Source organism: Rhagoletis pomonella, unplaced genomic scaffold (assembly GCF_013731165.1).
Source record: "Rhagoletis pomonella isolate Grant_MI unplaced genomic scaffold, Rhpom_1.0 Rhpom_scaffold_01080, whole genome shotgun sequence".
In the NCBI taxonomy this organism is placed as follows: Eukaryota; Metazoa; Arthropoda; class Insecta; order Diptera; family Tephritidae; genus Rhagoletis; species Rhagoletis pomonella.
Window position 1 is genome coordinate 1 of NW_023459634.1, and position 16,307 is coordinate 16,307.

A 16,307-nucleotide genomic window follows, 5' to 3' on the forward strand; every position below is an offset into this window, starting at 1 on the left:
GGTATTATTTCTTCATCTCAGTAAATGCGCTTTCACAAAAAAAAAAATAGTATTTACAGCCTTCGTCTGCGGAGGAATGCTGCAAAAATTAGTCCTGCGGCATCATTCTAGCCGGTTTAAACGCAACCGAGACGATTGCAACGTAAAAGATGAAAAGCAAGGCGTAGACGACAAATCCTTCGTGTTACATAAAAAGGCAGTTAGGCTAACAAAACTAAAAAATATCAAAAATGTAGTTATTACTTATATACCTGACAGCACAGAAATTCCTTGTTCTGTTTTTCCTGTGGATTACCAAATGGCATCGAATATTTGAGGGGGGTGGAGGGGGCGAGGGGTGGGTTAGCTCTTTTGATTCCTACCATTTGGGTGTGTTTGTTTGTTTGTTTTTTTGCCTTTATTGTTGGGTGTTGTTTTTGTGGCTTCTACGACCTGTTGAATGACCCATTTCATTTGGTTGAATGTTATTGGAAAAAATAATCATTGTTTTGCCTATGGCACATAGAACAGTACATATGTATATCTAAACATACAGTATTGGCCAATACAATAGCACCCCCCTTTCAAAGCGATATTGTTTGCCACTTATGTTTAATTATTTGTTTTTAAGAATTTTCAATTAAAATACAGTTCATTCTCTCACAAAACTCACATAAACTCAAGTTTAAAACTTTTTAAAAGACCGCAAAAAAGGGCAACAAATTTTCACCCAAATTTCAAACTTTTTTCTCAGAAGCGGTAGAATTTTTTTGAATACACAGTTTTATAGCCCATTCAATTTTAGTCAAATAATGTGCTAGTTTCAAGTGGCTAAAAATTACCGTTGATTTTTTAGAATTTTTTTCGCCGAGGATGTTGCGGGTTTCTGCCATATAAAAATAAATTGTGTTTAGTCGTTATATGGAAGCAAATGAGACAAAAAAAATTCTAAAAAATCAACGGTAATCTTTAGCGACTTGTGTGTACTCAAAAAAATTCTAGAGCTTCTGAGAAAAAAGTTTGAAATTTAAGGGAAAGTTTGTTGCACTTTTTTGCGGTCTTTTAAAAAGTTTAAAACATTGGTTTATATGGGTTTTGTTAGAGAATGAACTGTATTTTAATTGAAAATTCTTAAAAACAAATAATTAAACATAAGTGGCAAACAATATCGCTTTGAAAGGGGGGTGCTATTGTATTGGCCAATACTGTATGTATGTACGTACATACATAGCCTGTGGAGCCATTATGAAATCATTTCGGTAAAGTGTATTGCGTACAAGCACTTAAGCATATACACATACTGGGGAGAAAGTGGTAAGCAAACAGTCAGTCAGCCAACGTGTCACTCTTATTGATATTTGCGCGAGTGCGTCAAAGATGATCCGCCATAATTCGTTTAAATTTTAGTGGTTGTGCGCCTGGCAGCAGGGATAGAGGGAACGTTGTGCAATGATGGTTGGTATCGGATGTCCAACCTATATACCCTTGAGATGCAATTTAGTGAAAAAGGAATTGGAATCGTATGCAAATATCCATATGTATGTATGTATGTATGTATGTATGTATGTATGTATGTATAGTATAATTAGAATTTCTACGATTGCGTACACTTTACCCATTCTCCCCTCTTTATATAGACGCTATTTTTATATATACATATATATGTATATACATACGTAGTAGCAGAAAAAAAATTGTAACCACATACATACATACATACATATGTACTTATACATTTGTAATTATTCACTTGGCCGACATCGACGCAAACACATACGTATGTATACGTATACGTATTAAACAACAAAAGTAAGGCTAATATTTCAATTAAGCTCCATAGTCGTTTTTTTTACTTTCTCATGACAACAGATTCCAAACAGAAATACCAATAAAGGCTAATAGCTAGAAAATTAAGGACTTCGCCGAATAAATTTTTTTGGTCATACTTTTTTCCATGTTGTACAATTTCAATATTCAAATAAAATTTTTTCTTTTCCAACTGGCGACCTTTCCTTATCGTAATACCTCAACGGTCCATCGGTCCATGGGGAAATAAAATGCCTAAATTTGTATTAATTGTTATTATTGTTATTATTGTTTAATAATGTAGAGTTGTAATTCAAAAATTACGGTTTTGGAGATTTCATCATACAATTAATACGCTTAATAAGGAGAATATGTTCAACCTAGAAGGTTAGGTTAGGTTACACTGGCCGGCTGTTGCGCCTTACATAGACCCGTTGGTCCTTTGTAGTGCCAGATGGAGGTCCGTTTTACTGCGGTCTAAAGTAGTCGTCGTATAGGACGTCAACGCTTTTTGCGAAGTTCAAGAGTGCCTTAATATCCAGTTTTGAAACCTCCTCTAGTCCTTTAAACTGCGAAGCTCCGAGATAACTAAGACGATTTCTAGCTAAGGCCGGACAGAAACAGAGGAGGTGTTCTAACGTCTCACTCATGCCTTCCTCCCTGCACTTCCTGCATGCGTCACTGTTACTAATGCCCATTCTGCTTGCGTGGGATGCCAGTAGGTTCAACCTAGAAGATATGACCAATAAACTTCACAAAGATGGCGAAGATATGTGTCTTTCATCAGTCTGTATGAATTGATCAAACTTTGATTGTGTTTTCCCACAAAATTTAAATATTTATGTAATTTTGTTTATCACTATATTATATTGCCCTAAAATGAATTTCAAACCGCCTTTTAGCCTTAATGGTTCCAATATAAAATTTGGTGGCGATCGGATAAGACTTAGAGGCCAGGCCGCGCACACCCGGGCAGGTATGAAAGTACGTGAAATATAGAAAAAATAGGTTGTTTTATTCCCAATCCCATAAAGCGAAACTTTTCCAATTAGTTAACTATAATGTCTGCTTTCCATTTAAATTTCCTATCTAGAAGTCCAAAATCAGCTCAAAAGTGAGAAAGTTGCAGAAATAATATTAGGCAAACAAATTTATATGATTCGGATATGTTTAATTAAACCGTGCGACAAAAACTGCAAAATTTCAAAATATAAGAAACAATCAATACACTCACGAAGCTATGAACCGCGTTTTTACTTTTCTTCTCTCTGATGTCAGGATTTTTTCAAAAGACTTTAATTCATCAAAAAAATTATTTATTAAAAATCAGTGCAATGTGTTATACATACATATATACATATGATATGGATACCAAATGAAAGAGAACATTCTATAGATTTTGAAAAAAATAAGCTTTTTGTTTCACAATGAGGAATAGCTATTGAAAAAGTCCTTTTAATTAATAAATTTTTTTTTTAGCTAACAAAGTTGCAAGGGTAAAATTCGAGAATGTGCTCGTGTGTTTATTAGTCCTTAACATATTTTTTTTTTTCTAACTTTATTGCAAATATTCAAGGATATTCAAGAATAAAATTTTAAATGGACTTTTTTCCGTCCTTATGCACCAACAAATTTTTGATTCTACCGAATTTTCTAATAGAATTGTACCAAATAAAAAAAAAAATAAAAATTAATTAATCATGTCCTTAAAATTTCAAAGTCCTTTTAAGAAAAATCTTGGCGTCAGAGAGAAAAACTATTAACGTAGTTTCACGATTTTCGGCCTTATTGTAATCGTCGTTACCATTTCCTACATTTACATATTTATGTATTTTTTGATTTTTCTTTTCAGATTCTTTTATTTGTACCATTTTGCATTCTACGCTTATCATTACCGCTTCAGTGGACAAAACCGAAGTTTGGCATTAGTATCCTCTTGGTTATTCATACAGGTAAGTACCGTTACACTTATACATATATTTATGTATGTATATCTATGAATCGCAATGAGCTGATATACATATCGAGCCCTAACCGCCAAAATAACGTAAGCGACATATTTTTCAAAATTTAATTTTTGACGCAGAAATGCATCTTGATGCTCTAGGAATATTTCTGCATCAAAAAGAAAATTTTGAAAAAATGTCGCTTACGTTATTTTGGCGGTTAGTGCTCGATATGTTTGTTGTTAATGATTGATTATATTTGAGCCCGAGATCGGTTTATGAAAAATTTGATCTGCGATTTTTAAATTTTCTCGCAGCCATGAAAAAGTCGCATACGAGTATTTTGTACATACATATGTACATATGTACATTAGACTGCATCACTCGCCATATAAAAAAAAAAAAAAAAATGGTACTGTTTTTCCACTGAAATCATAAAATCTATTATATTTTAAGACTTCCACCAAAATATCAGGGAGAAATATTAAGATTTACATATGTATGTGGTCAAAAAAATTGTTTTTTTTTTTCATGAATAAATAACATTTTATTTTTAATATCATTTATTTTTTAATACGACAGCTCGTTTAAAGCAGTTTTCTTTCGATTCAATATTTTCGATCCAATTTTAAAAGTATCAAAATTTGTACTATGCGAAAAATTTAAGTATCTCGCGGAATGAACGAAAAAACAAAATATCTTCCGAAAATTTGCACAAACATGTAACGCGTAGCATATGGGTGTTTCCATCGGAAGGTCCACCACGACAAACAAAAATAAAAATCTTATATCTAACGTATTTACGGGCCGATTTGTGTCTGCTTTTCAAAATATATACTGGCTATGTAAGTAGAATCGAGTTTGCGTAAAATGGTCTTCCTAGATGGCGCCCAGGTTGAGATATTTCGAAAAATCGTATTTATGGTCCAATTTCGTTCGAATTTGGCGTATGTAGTTGAAACATAATAAGTCATAGATTTCCAACAAATTCACCCTGAATTGGCGCTGAAGTCAAAATAGAAAGCAATATTAACAAAAATATAACGATGGAAATTTATGTCACGTGACGTTTCACACTTGTGGTTGTAAAAGAAAATTGAAACAAGTTGCATTAATTCAAAAAACTCTAAAAACAACTAGAATTGCTCCAAATCATATTAAAATAAGTTTCATGAAAATAGCCGTCCACAATTCGCAGAGTTTTGCGATTTTGTAAGAAAAGAAAAAATCTACTTCCATTTTTTGCCACGTAACGACACTCTCCTTAAATGCTTATATTTCAGGACCATTGTTTTCATTTTTCGGTTAAATATAGAGCTAATTATGTGCTATACAATGGCCCAAAAAAGTGAAAGAAAACAAATTGTATTCCTTTTTTGTATCGCATTGAAACGTACGACTGCGACGTATGCGACGTATGGAAATACCCATATGAGAGCTGAGAATATGAGTGAGAGTGTACGAAAACTGTCAAAAACACTTGTTACATGGGTGAGAATATTCCAGTGCTGAGAACTTATGAGAACTCCACGTTAAGAACGAATAGCGATCAGAGTGTCCAGATATGGCGATTTTTCTTGGATATTCGCGCGTAAAAATTTAGGAAATCGCCATAGGCGATTTTTGGCGATTTTTACCCTTCAAATAAATTTTTTCCAATTTTAAATATGTATATAAAAAACTTAGTTTTCCACGATAATTTTACAGAAGAGGCTAATGAACTGCGTCTTTTAGACTGTCAAAAATGTTTAATCACCCTTATCCAAGAACTTTTGAAACGATTACCTAGTCAATTAAATACATTTAAAAAAGCTCTGATTTTGTCACCCGAAAAGTGTGTGAATCACAAGAGGGCGAGTTTCAGGACCTGCCACTATTCACTATTGACTTTGAAGGAAAGAAAAGCAGTTTAAATCTTTTAACTTTCCCATGGAATAACTTTTCTCAGAACCATTCCATCCGACTCTGAATAATTTTGGATAATTGATTGCGGAGTGAAAACCCTAACAGGCAATAAAATCTTTGGAAATATAAGTAAATTCATATTATTATCCTTGTCGCACTCACCTGCTTTGTTGAGCGCGTATTTTCCGTAACGAATTCAACAAAAACTAAGATTCGAAATAGGATGAGGTTGAAAAGCCTTAATTCAATAGTTCGAATAAATTGTTATATGAAGGCTAATAGTTTCTGCTGCAAAACATTTCCAATATCAAACGGTCTGTTATGAAGGTTGAATAGCTCAATATGTGACAACAACAGAAATGTAAATGATTCAGACACTAGGCGATTTTGAAGAAATTGTGGAAATAGCTCATCTCGTCTTATAGGTTTTTATTTAAGTTTTAGTGCCGACCTCTTAAAAGCGGATTGTGCGATTAATCAATTAATATGAATTATAATAAATTTAATAATTGCGTAGTCCTGTTGAGAAGTGTGTTGAAACAAATATTTTTAAAAAGTATGCGTATTTTTAAAGAAAATTGTCTGTACATCACTATTATATTATTTTTTATTACCCTCAGAAGGTGTTATATTCGTTTTTAGTTTTAAAAACTATATTATAACAAGAACTCATTTTTAAAATAAAAGATTTGATTTAACAATTGCGCTTTTTTTTAAAAACAATCTGGACACCGTGATACCCACTCTCATTACTTGTTAGACGGGGAGAATGAGAGTGAATTCCTATTCATTTTCCTATTTACTCTCATCGTTTACGAGCATCTTTAAGGACCTAGGAATAATTTTTAGTTCGGGATTTACCTTCATTAACCACATTAGCTATACCATTCCTAAAGCTTACTCTAACCTTGCTTTTCTGCGGCGCCACGGTAGAGATTTCAAAGATCCCTACGCCCAAAAAATTCTGTAAACATAACTCTCTAGCTCATTCAAAGCTGGAATACGCCTCTTTAGTCGGGAAACCAATTTACTCAACTCATTGCTCTAGACTTGAAAGAGTGCAACGAAGCTTTATTCGCTTCGCTCTCAAGCCACTCCATTTTAATGATCCCCGTAGCAGTTGCTTTGTTTTTTAATGTTTTAAAATTCTTTCATAATGAAACACTTTTAAGTTCTTTTTGCAAAAGTTTCCTTTTGGTTAAAGTGTCATTTGAATATACTTTAAACAAGAAGTGTTTTTAATAATGCAATGGCAACTGAATTATAACAAAATGTTCATTTAAATGGAAATAACAAAGTTGGTTATGCTGATCTAAGTAAAATTGCATTAGCTGATTGTGTTAAATATGTAATTATACTACGAAAATTACATACTTTTGTTTTCTTACCGTTATACGTCAGTCAAATTTCCATTTTGGTTATTTAACTAAAAAGCCTTTATGGGCACCGTTATCTTTAAAGTGGCTTTATGACCGCGATCAGCAAAATAAAGCATTCTTTAAATTTTAAAATATTCTTTAACTTTATTATGAAATCGGCCCTTAAACTAACAAAATCTTTTTTTTTTAGCCAGGTTAAAAAATGTGAGCGAAAAAAGTCCACTAAGTAATAAAATATTTTTGTTTGTGGTTTGTTACCCGTCAGGAAGTGTACGGCAAGAAAATTTAAAGAAATTGGCGAAATTGCAGAAAAATAGCGAAAAATATATGGGGGAAATATTCCAATTTCTATATTTCGTCTCTTTAAGTGTTTAAGCTTTTTTATGATACCTTGCACCTTGCCGCTTTGTGATCAAATATTTTGTGTATGCAAAAAGGTGTTTGCATCAAATTTCGCATTGCACAGTTATGTATCTAGTATTCCCGTAAATTTTATGCTAAAATTAATTTGGCATCAGCATTTGGCTAGAACAGTGTGCCACCGTAACTGTGTCGGTCACGTGCATTCCTCTAGGTATGTACTATCTATATAACATACATACATAAGTACATACACATACATACATGTATACACGCGTATGTAAGTACTCTTGTATCCACATTGGTTATTAGTTGGTTGGTTGATGTCATTGTGGATAACGGTGCAGGTGCGCTGGCGCTCGCTCACGTGGCTGGCTATCGATTTTATTCGGAGCCTGCACGTTGTTAAAGACCAATTGCAATAAAGTTGGCTATTGCAAATAAAAAATGTCTGCTCTGTTGAAGCGCAAGTTTTTATTGCCAAAGGCGTTGCAACACTCGCAAACAAAATCCAAAATTCAAAAATTCAAAAATTATGTAGTCATTAATGACCATACTCGTGGCATCAAATGCACTAACTAACTACTACAATCAAATTTAAACGGCCTTCCTTCGTTTTGTATCATGCTTCGAGGTGAAATCCTCTTTGGCCCTGTAGTGCATCGAGAAACCGAATGCCCTTGCTGCGAACAATAGATACCATCCATCTAAGATGGGTACCACCAGGGCATACGGGAGTCGAAGGAAATGAAGAAGCTGATCAGCTAGCCAGACTGTCGTCTGCTGTGTCGACACCGATAGGACTGGAGCCCCTCCTTGCAGTGGGTCCCAGTACACGATAGAGAAGGCGCCCAGAAAGGAAAATAGTAATCGAATAAATAGTAATCCCGGAACGACTTATCGGCTATTTCGGATGAAATAAAATAAAAATAAAAATGCATTTGAGTTAGCCTATTAAATCTGTCGTGGACTGCAAATTATATCAATCGGCAAAATGAGATCAAATTGTAAACTGACTGCAATTTTGCACCTACAATCTACTTGCAACTGAAAGGATCCATGATTTTGACCCATATGTACATTAGGGTGGTCCAAAATGCATGTGAATTCGGAATTTTGATGCTCTCACCCCCTAGAATTGTTCTATACCAAAAAGAATAATTAAAAGTTAAAAAAAAAATTGTCAAGAAAGCTACCAACTCATAACTCGTGGTGTCCTTGAACCAGATTCAACTGAATCGGTCTGGAACGATCTAATTTCCGATGAGACTATTTTAGAGGGGTGTTCCATTGTTAGAATCCGTGAAGTTTAAAATCATGGCAATTGCCGATTTCACAAAAAACGTATATTTTTCGATTTTCTGGTAGGTTTTCGATAATGTTCTCGACAACAATCAGATGTTCAGCACAAAACTGTAAACAAACAAACTAATGCGACAACAATTTCAAGGAACAAGCAACAGTGCTGCCACTTGTTTGGCACATTTAAAGAAAGTTGATCTGAAACCCAACGAAAGCTAAATGGCATTTAAATAACAATCCAGAATGGAACTTAAGAGCCATTTAAATTTTCTGAAATTGAAATTGGCCCTAGCTCACACGTTCTCATTTTCAATCCCACACAAAATCGAATTTTGAAAAACTTTTCTTTTAATTAAAAGTACATAGATATCGTTTTGAGTAGTAACATAAAATATTTTCTTTTGGAAAAAAGTTTATTTATATATGTATTTTCGCTTTATGTAAAAAAAGCTTAAAAAAGTCGTTGTGGCTAAAAATGGGAGCTAAAATTTTTTCCTTACATATATATTAAGCTGCATCACTCCCCATATAAAAAAAATCGGTACTGGTTTTCCATTGGAATTATAAAATCTATTATATTTTAAGACGTCCACCAAAACATTTCGGAAAAATCTTAAGATTTAAGCGAGCTGGACCGATTTGAAAAAACCTCCAAAAATGGAGTTTTTTATGAATAAAAATAGTTTCTTAAAGATTTTTTTTTGAAAAAATCCCCTCAAATGACAAAACCGTTTAAGCTTAAAAAGTTTACATAAAAATATTAAATAAAAAATAAAAATTTTGAACGGAATCGTAAGATGAGATTTTTGATGCTGTTTTTTAACTTTTTTCAAAGATTGGTATAAGAAAAACTTGAATAACTGAACATAAACTCTTCTGATTTAGACTTGTGAGGTATCATTGGAAAAGTATTTTCTCACCCTTTTTATTTCTTTGCCAATAAGCTCATTCAAAGGATGAAAAGTAAAATGAACGAACAATCAATTTTATAATAATAAAGTGCAAGTTACCGTTGATTTTTGGCAATTTTTTTCACGCAGTCTCTTCCATTCAATTTTTTTTTTCGAAAATACTTTATATGGAAAAAATGCAAAACACCTTCAACAAAAAAAAAATTCTCAAAAATCAACGCGATTTTTGACTAACTCCGAACTTGCATTTTTTAACTAGAATTTAATGGCCTGCAAAACTGCATACTCAAAAAAGATCTATCTGATCTGACAAAAAAGTTGAAAATTTTGATGAAAATTTGCTGAATTTTCGCGAGTTTTGCACAAAGTTTAGGAATTATATTTTTAGGTTTTTTGTTGTTGAATGAACCATACCTTTATAAAAAAATTGGCGGAAAAATATTAGAATAAAAATTGTTGCATATATTGTGAAAAAATTTGCTGTGCCAATACTTTGTTCCGGCAGTGTATATAAGGGAGCAAAAATTTCCACAATCACTTTTCCATTAAAAATTCACAATAAAGCAGTTTTTCACTTAGCTACACTGGCCTTAAGGTCGCGTTTTTTTTTTTTAACCGAGCTGGCTGAACTCGAATAAATAGCCGAGTTTGTGTTGTTGCTTTGCATGTATTTCGTTATTTTAGCGAGTGTTCTTTTGTAGCTCGATTGTAAAAGAATGCACCTTATGTATGTATGTAGCTTATTAAAAATACATTTAAGGGAATTTAAAAAAAAATTGCATACCATGGACTGGCATGAAGACTTCCAGTGCCGAGGTAGTTATAGCGGCGATGAGTTATAAGAGTGCCAACTGCGCAGTTATGACTGCTTTTGATACATATCACGTGTAAACCATGCCATATCCCGCAATCTGATTGTCCATATTCTCTCTCTTTCTCTCTTCCCCAACACTCCATGCAGCACTCCATGTTTTACTTTTTCCATCGTTACGAGCTGCCTGTCATTATTCAACAAGCGCAAATACTTATCATAACAAACAATCAGAATGTGGCAGGGAATGGCCCCCAACAGAGGCAGCAGCAGCAGCTGCAGGGCCAGGGGCGGCCAGCTGCAATTATAATGGGTCGACTATTTCGTCGCCCGGCTCGTCAGCAACAGCAGCAACAACAAGAACAGCAGCTCATTGATGCTCTACGAAATCAGCGACAAATACCATTCGTTGGTGGCTTGCTGCAGCGACGCGTCGGAGCTGTGGACACTTTGCGGCGCACGCTTCTACAACGTGGCTGGATGGGAGCGCCACGTGTCCGCGTACAAATCGCCAATTTGCAACGCATCAATTTGCGTTCCATTCAAATAAATCCAGCCAATTTGGATGCAGCCGCCGCCTCAGCAGCAGGCGAAGCAGCAACGGGTGATGGTGCTGGAAGTGGAAGTGGCACCGGCGGTACAACGATAGATGGCAATATTACCATAACACAGGTGGCAGACGCAGATGGCTCAACAAATGCAATGGCAATGGCAATGGGAAGCAACACCAGTAGTGGCAGCGGCCAAACCATTGGCATAACAATCTCTTTTAATCCGCCAGCCACAGACGATGTAGACACGAGGTCGGCAACTGGCGCTGAAAATGTTGCACAAACCCCCCCATCAGTGGCAACTTCTTCGTTGAATGACGCGCGGACAACAGAAGCTATGCCAAATACTGCCGCAGAACTACAGCCGGTATCAACAACAATAACAGGTGAATACATTAGAACTTAATTTTTTAATATTTTTTTTCCATTTGTTTTTTTTTTTTTTTGCAACATCTATGAGGTGTTCGAAATACACACTGGTGAAAGAACTATGTAGCAAAAATATTTTGGTAATACAATTTTCCAGTTACAAAATCTTCGGTAACGTGCTGAATAGATCTGTAAGAGGCGAATAAGTGTTCCCAATTTTGTAACTCGCAGTGTTTAGGTTAGGGATCTAATCCCTATCCTTCGTATAGCCAATAAATGTTCTGTGTACAGGGCCACTCGTTTGTGGACGCTAAAATACCTTATTCGCTGTCCAAAAAAACTACATTAGTACAATAACCATATTTAGCTTAGTATATAGTATTTAATTTATTCAATTCACAATTGTTAGATTAAGGGATTACACCATCCGGACGGTCGGAAAATTTGGTAAAAAAAAATTTTGCTTCTGACACATACAGTGGCTCACAGCTTATTTCAATCAGCAGCTATCAAAACTTTTAGCCACCCATGAAAACTAAATTAAGAAAAATATCAAATTTATTTAAACGCTGGTTTTTTAGCCTAAGAAATAACATACCAAATCAATTTGACATCATTAGTAAAATAATAATATTTTAAAACAATTGAAATCTTAAAACGTTATCAAACACAATGCCACACAGTTTATTTCAGCCAAATAATTTCCAGCTGTGCAATTATCCTTTATCTTGTGATGCAACTGTTTGTTTTCTCTCTCTATGGTTTAGTCATTATATTTTTAATACGTTCAAATATTGTTTTGCTGAATTTGGTGAGAAAAGCGCGTAGAAAAATTTGTTTTGCTAACAATCAACGAGAAATTGTTCTCAGTTATTTTAACCCTTGTACACAAATTCAGACCCACCACCCATGTTTACAAATTGTGGATCGAAATGACCCAATAGAAAAATACATACAGTAATAAGCAAAAGAAACTTCATTTCATATTTATAACTGAAAAAATTCAGAGTTCATTGCTTTTCTTTCTGCCAATAGTTATTTTCGACCATTTTGGACCTAATTTTGCTGAACATTACGCACGCTATAATAAAATATGAACTACTCAAAGAGAACACACAAAGTGGCAATATCCCACAAATGTACTTGGCTTGTTTATTATTTTTTACTGCAATGAAATATCTTCGAACATGTAAATAGTACACGCAGGAAAGGTTATCAGTTCAAATGCTCGTGGTTCTAAATCACTCACAATTTGTTTGCATGTGTGCAAAATACTACATACATAATTATCTACAAAAAATGTTTAAATATTTTTTTTTGCTTGAAAGCCATTGTAGAAACTTAACAGAGGCATTAAAAAAGTTGTATCGCAGTGCGAAAGTTTTTAAGGTAAGTTCTGGATAGATTTCTTTAATAAGATTATAGTTTAAAAAACTAAAACCTCCCTATTATAATTGCCATTCGTACTGTCATCAGGTATGTAACTTGAGAATAGAAATCGCTGCATCTTTTAGGCGCATCAATATTACATAGTTACATCCCGAGCTAATAAAAGGAAGTTAAAAAAATTGGATCTTTTTGACCCAATTTGTGCAGAAAGGTTAAAAGTCGCGTATAAAACTTGGTGAAAGGGTTGGACTGGAGTGGTTTTACAGTGCGGATTTGTCAGCAGAAAATAGAACGCACGATAAGGCGAAATTTGATCAGGACTCTGTATTTCGAATAACGGATAAATTCTGCGATGAATCGAATTTTAACATTTTGGTCCTTATAAAGCCTTATGTGTTTGGGGTAGAACAAATACAAAAGGCTCATTCCACGGTGACGGGTGTGACATTTCAACTCACATTTTAAGGGTTAATTCTTAAACTGTAATACAAAATTCTTTAAAACGAGTATTTTGTAGTAGGTTTCCGAGATATACACAATGCCTGGAATAAAAATTCCTAAAACAATTTAATCCGAACGAGTTATCTGAATTTTAGTCACTGTGACGTGAATTTTAGTCACTGAAAAACCGTTTCAGATACTTTTTTTGCCCTGACAAGCGAAGTAATGATATCTTTTTAACCGTGACAGTATAGCTTAAGTTTTCCCATCGCTCGGGCAACATATCTTTATGATTAGCTTTATCATCGCTGATCACAAACAGATATAGTATATGACACATTTCAGATTAGCTGATAAGTAACGGTAGCAGTCCCTGGCCGAATTTATTGAAGTTTGTCAAACTTTAAATTGTGACGGGTGTGACATGTGACGGGCGTGACCAACACAATCGGTTGGTTCTTTTTTCGAAAATAAAAGCATATAAATACTTAAAAGCAATTCGCACATATTTCCCTGTGTCATAGCGTTACTTTCGTCAGCTTTTTTACACTGTCCAAGAAGTGTTTTCCTTCAAAAAAAATAACTATTTTGTGTATCTTGTGACGGCCGTGACATTAAAATATTATTTGCTTCAATATATAATAAAATATTTACTACTTGCCCGAAAAATTTGAAAATTACGCCGTTACAATGCTAACGAATTTGTCTCTCCACTGACGGTTTAAACAATGCAAAAAAGGTAATAGACTACGAAAATCAGTCTTGTAAATTTTGGGGAAAAAATTAACCTCTTATATGGGTTTGTAAATGGTACAACCTAAAGTAATAGAAAATATCTGATTTTGAGATAAATTTCAGAATTTTGGCTTTCAGTCTTGAAAGTTAGATTTATTTACTCTTACTTACTAGAAATAATACAGTCATATTCTTTAGTTTATTTTCGTTTCATTCGGTATCGATTAACGTGGAATGAGCTAAAAGTTGAAAACCAAAATTTTAGGTGGTATCGCTTTGGTTTGGGCCTGAATGTCCGCAGCGGTCCAGACCAGAAATATACAGACATGGCTGATTTGGAACTGCCAGTATGTTTGCAATCTCCGCACATAGGGGTATTGGTGGTATAAAACCGGTCGTAAGTCAGATGTATCAACTTTAATAAAAGAGTATTTAAACATATTATTTCTCAAGCTATGTAACCCATCTATCAAATAGCAGTCATAAAAGTCGCCACCGTTACCGGAACTTTGACATACGTCACATAGAACATAGCCTCTATCGGAAGATTTTTTTTTGGTTGTCTTCTTTCAATAGCTGCCTTTGTTTCCTTCGTTATTATGGTTTTTATGAACCAATCGAAGTTTCAACGTCCTTATTATCCAAAATTCGTTATCATCCAATAGATCCAACAGGTCCAATAGATCTGGAAGAAAAAAGAAACGGAAAAAATGTAGCGCCTTTCTACCACTCTAACTTCTAACTGCGGTAACTTCTGTAGTACTTTGAGTTATGGCACGGGAAACTGCTTAAAATAACCTTCAGAGTACATATGCGGAATTTTTTAAGCAAAAGAAAGAAAACGATTTTGTGTTGTAACCCCTTAAGGATGTGTATTTATTTTTTTCGAAACTCTATTTGTTTTCAGCTCCAAAATGTGAAAATCCGGAGGAAGAAAGTTCATGCAAAAATGAGGCAAACATTAATAACGACGCAGCAATGTCGAAAAATGATGAAAAAACCCCTTCGAGTTCCATAGAAAACCAATCAAACCAGGGTGTCAATAAAGAGCCTGTACTTAACGAAGAAAAGAAACCGAACACAGACAATTCATTGGGAACAGGAACATTCGAAAATGTGGTTGACTCCGAAACGACTCAACAACACTTAGAGGGCGAATATTTGCCAGCGAGAAACTTGAGTGCAAGCGTGGTGTGTGAAGAGGGAGAGGGGAACAGTTTAGCCGAACAGATCAACACGAACGTACCATCATTTGTAGAACTATCGCCAACTATCGTTGAGCGTGGGCAAGAGGTGGTGGTGGCAATATTAAACACGTCAGTAGTGTCGCAGCCTTTGCTTTTGCCAAACTCAACTACTGTGGCCGAAGCGACATCGTCGGCATCCATGCAGACAACTGCAGCGTCGCCAAATATGCTTGCCGCATCTCAACACACGCATCCAGCACGAACACGTCTAAGTCCAATATCAGCAGCAAGTGTTGTTTCACTTACATCCACATCACCAGTGCCATCTGCAGCCACGGACAATGTCGTCGACGTTACCGACGATCAGAACGACGTCAGAAGCCATTCAGAAAATACGAAGCCAGGCACTCGTCTGAATTCGACCGACAGTTCACAGGCAATGGCGGTACAGCTGGAGCACGATTCATTTTCAAACATTACGAGCAATTTTGATCCTCAAGAGACACCTATAACGAGTTGCTGCGAGTTTTCCATAGATCCAGAGTAAGGGGTGTCCCTATAAACTAAACGTGAATTACTTATGGCAAACTGGTGAAACTATGCTCACGAAAGTCTTAGCTATACAAAACAGATACGAAATGGAAGACATACAATTTTAGTTCATTTGTGTATGTATATATATAAGTGTGTATGAATTATACAATGCTTGTACTATTAGACATTTTTATTAGCGTTTAATTTGTATAAATATTTAAAAAAAAAACTAAGGAAAGAAAACAATTGCTTAAAATAATATTTTCCAATCCAGCACTCGTAACATCACGGTGGCGTTTTTATTCCCCCCGTTCTTTTATAGATTAATTCGGATTTACATTGTATGTATGAATATATGTGCGATATAAACAAGTCTCACAGAAGGTATATGGGTGGTCAGACGCGCCAAATTTTAAGAAATTTAAGAAATTAACGTGCTCAACTATTCTCGAAATTTTCGCCATTTGAAATCGGTTTCTTTTGGCATAGTGGAATGAAGAGAAAATTTTAATTCGCGCAAAGAGAAGTCGACTTTGTTTTGAATTTATTGCTAAATCAATACTTGCATACTATTTTGAGATATTTTTAGCTTATTAAAATTCTCATTTCATGTTGACTATTTGTCAAATTAATATTTATTGGTTCGATTTTTGATACGTTGATTACATGTAACAAAAATGTACATATGTATGTATGTATGTA

General features: G+C 34.7%; 1 protein-coding gene across 1 annotated transcript; it reads left to right on the forward strand.

Annotated features, from left to right (window-relative positions):
* Positions 1-3,637: 3,637 nt before the first annotated feature.
* LOC118751912 lies at positions 3,638-15,794 on the forward strand (the record flags this gene model as incomplete). The annotated part of the gene is made up of 3 exons (XM_036486738.1): positions 3,638-3,737; positions 10,550-11,336; positions 14,792-15,794. Coding segments are annotated over 3 exons (1,714 nt in total), but the record flags the coding sequence as incomplete, so codon positions are not given.
* Between the last annotated feature and the right edge of the window lie 513 nt (positions 15,795-16,307).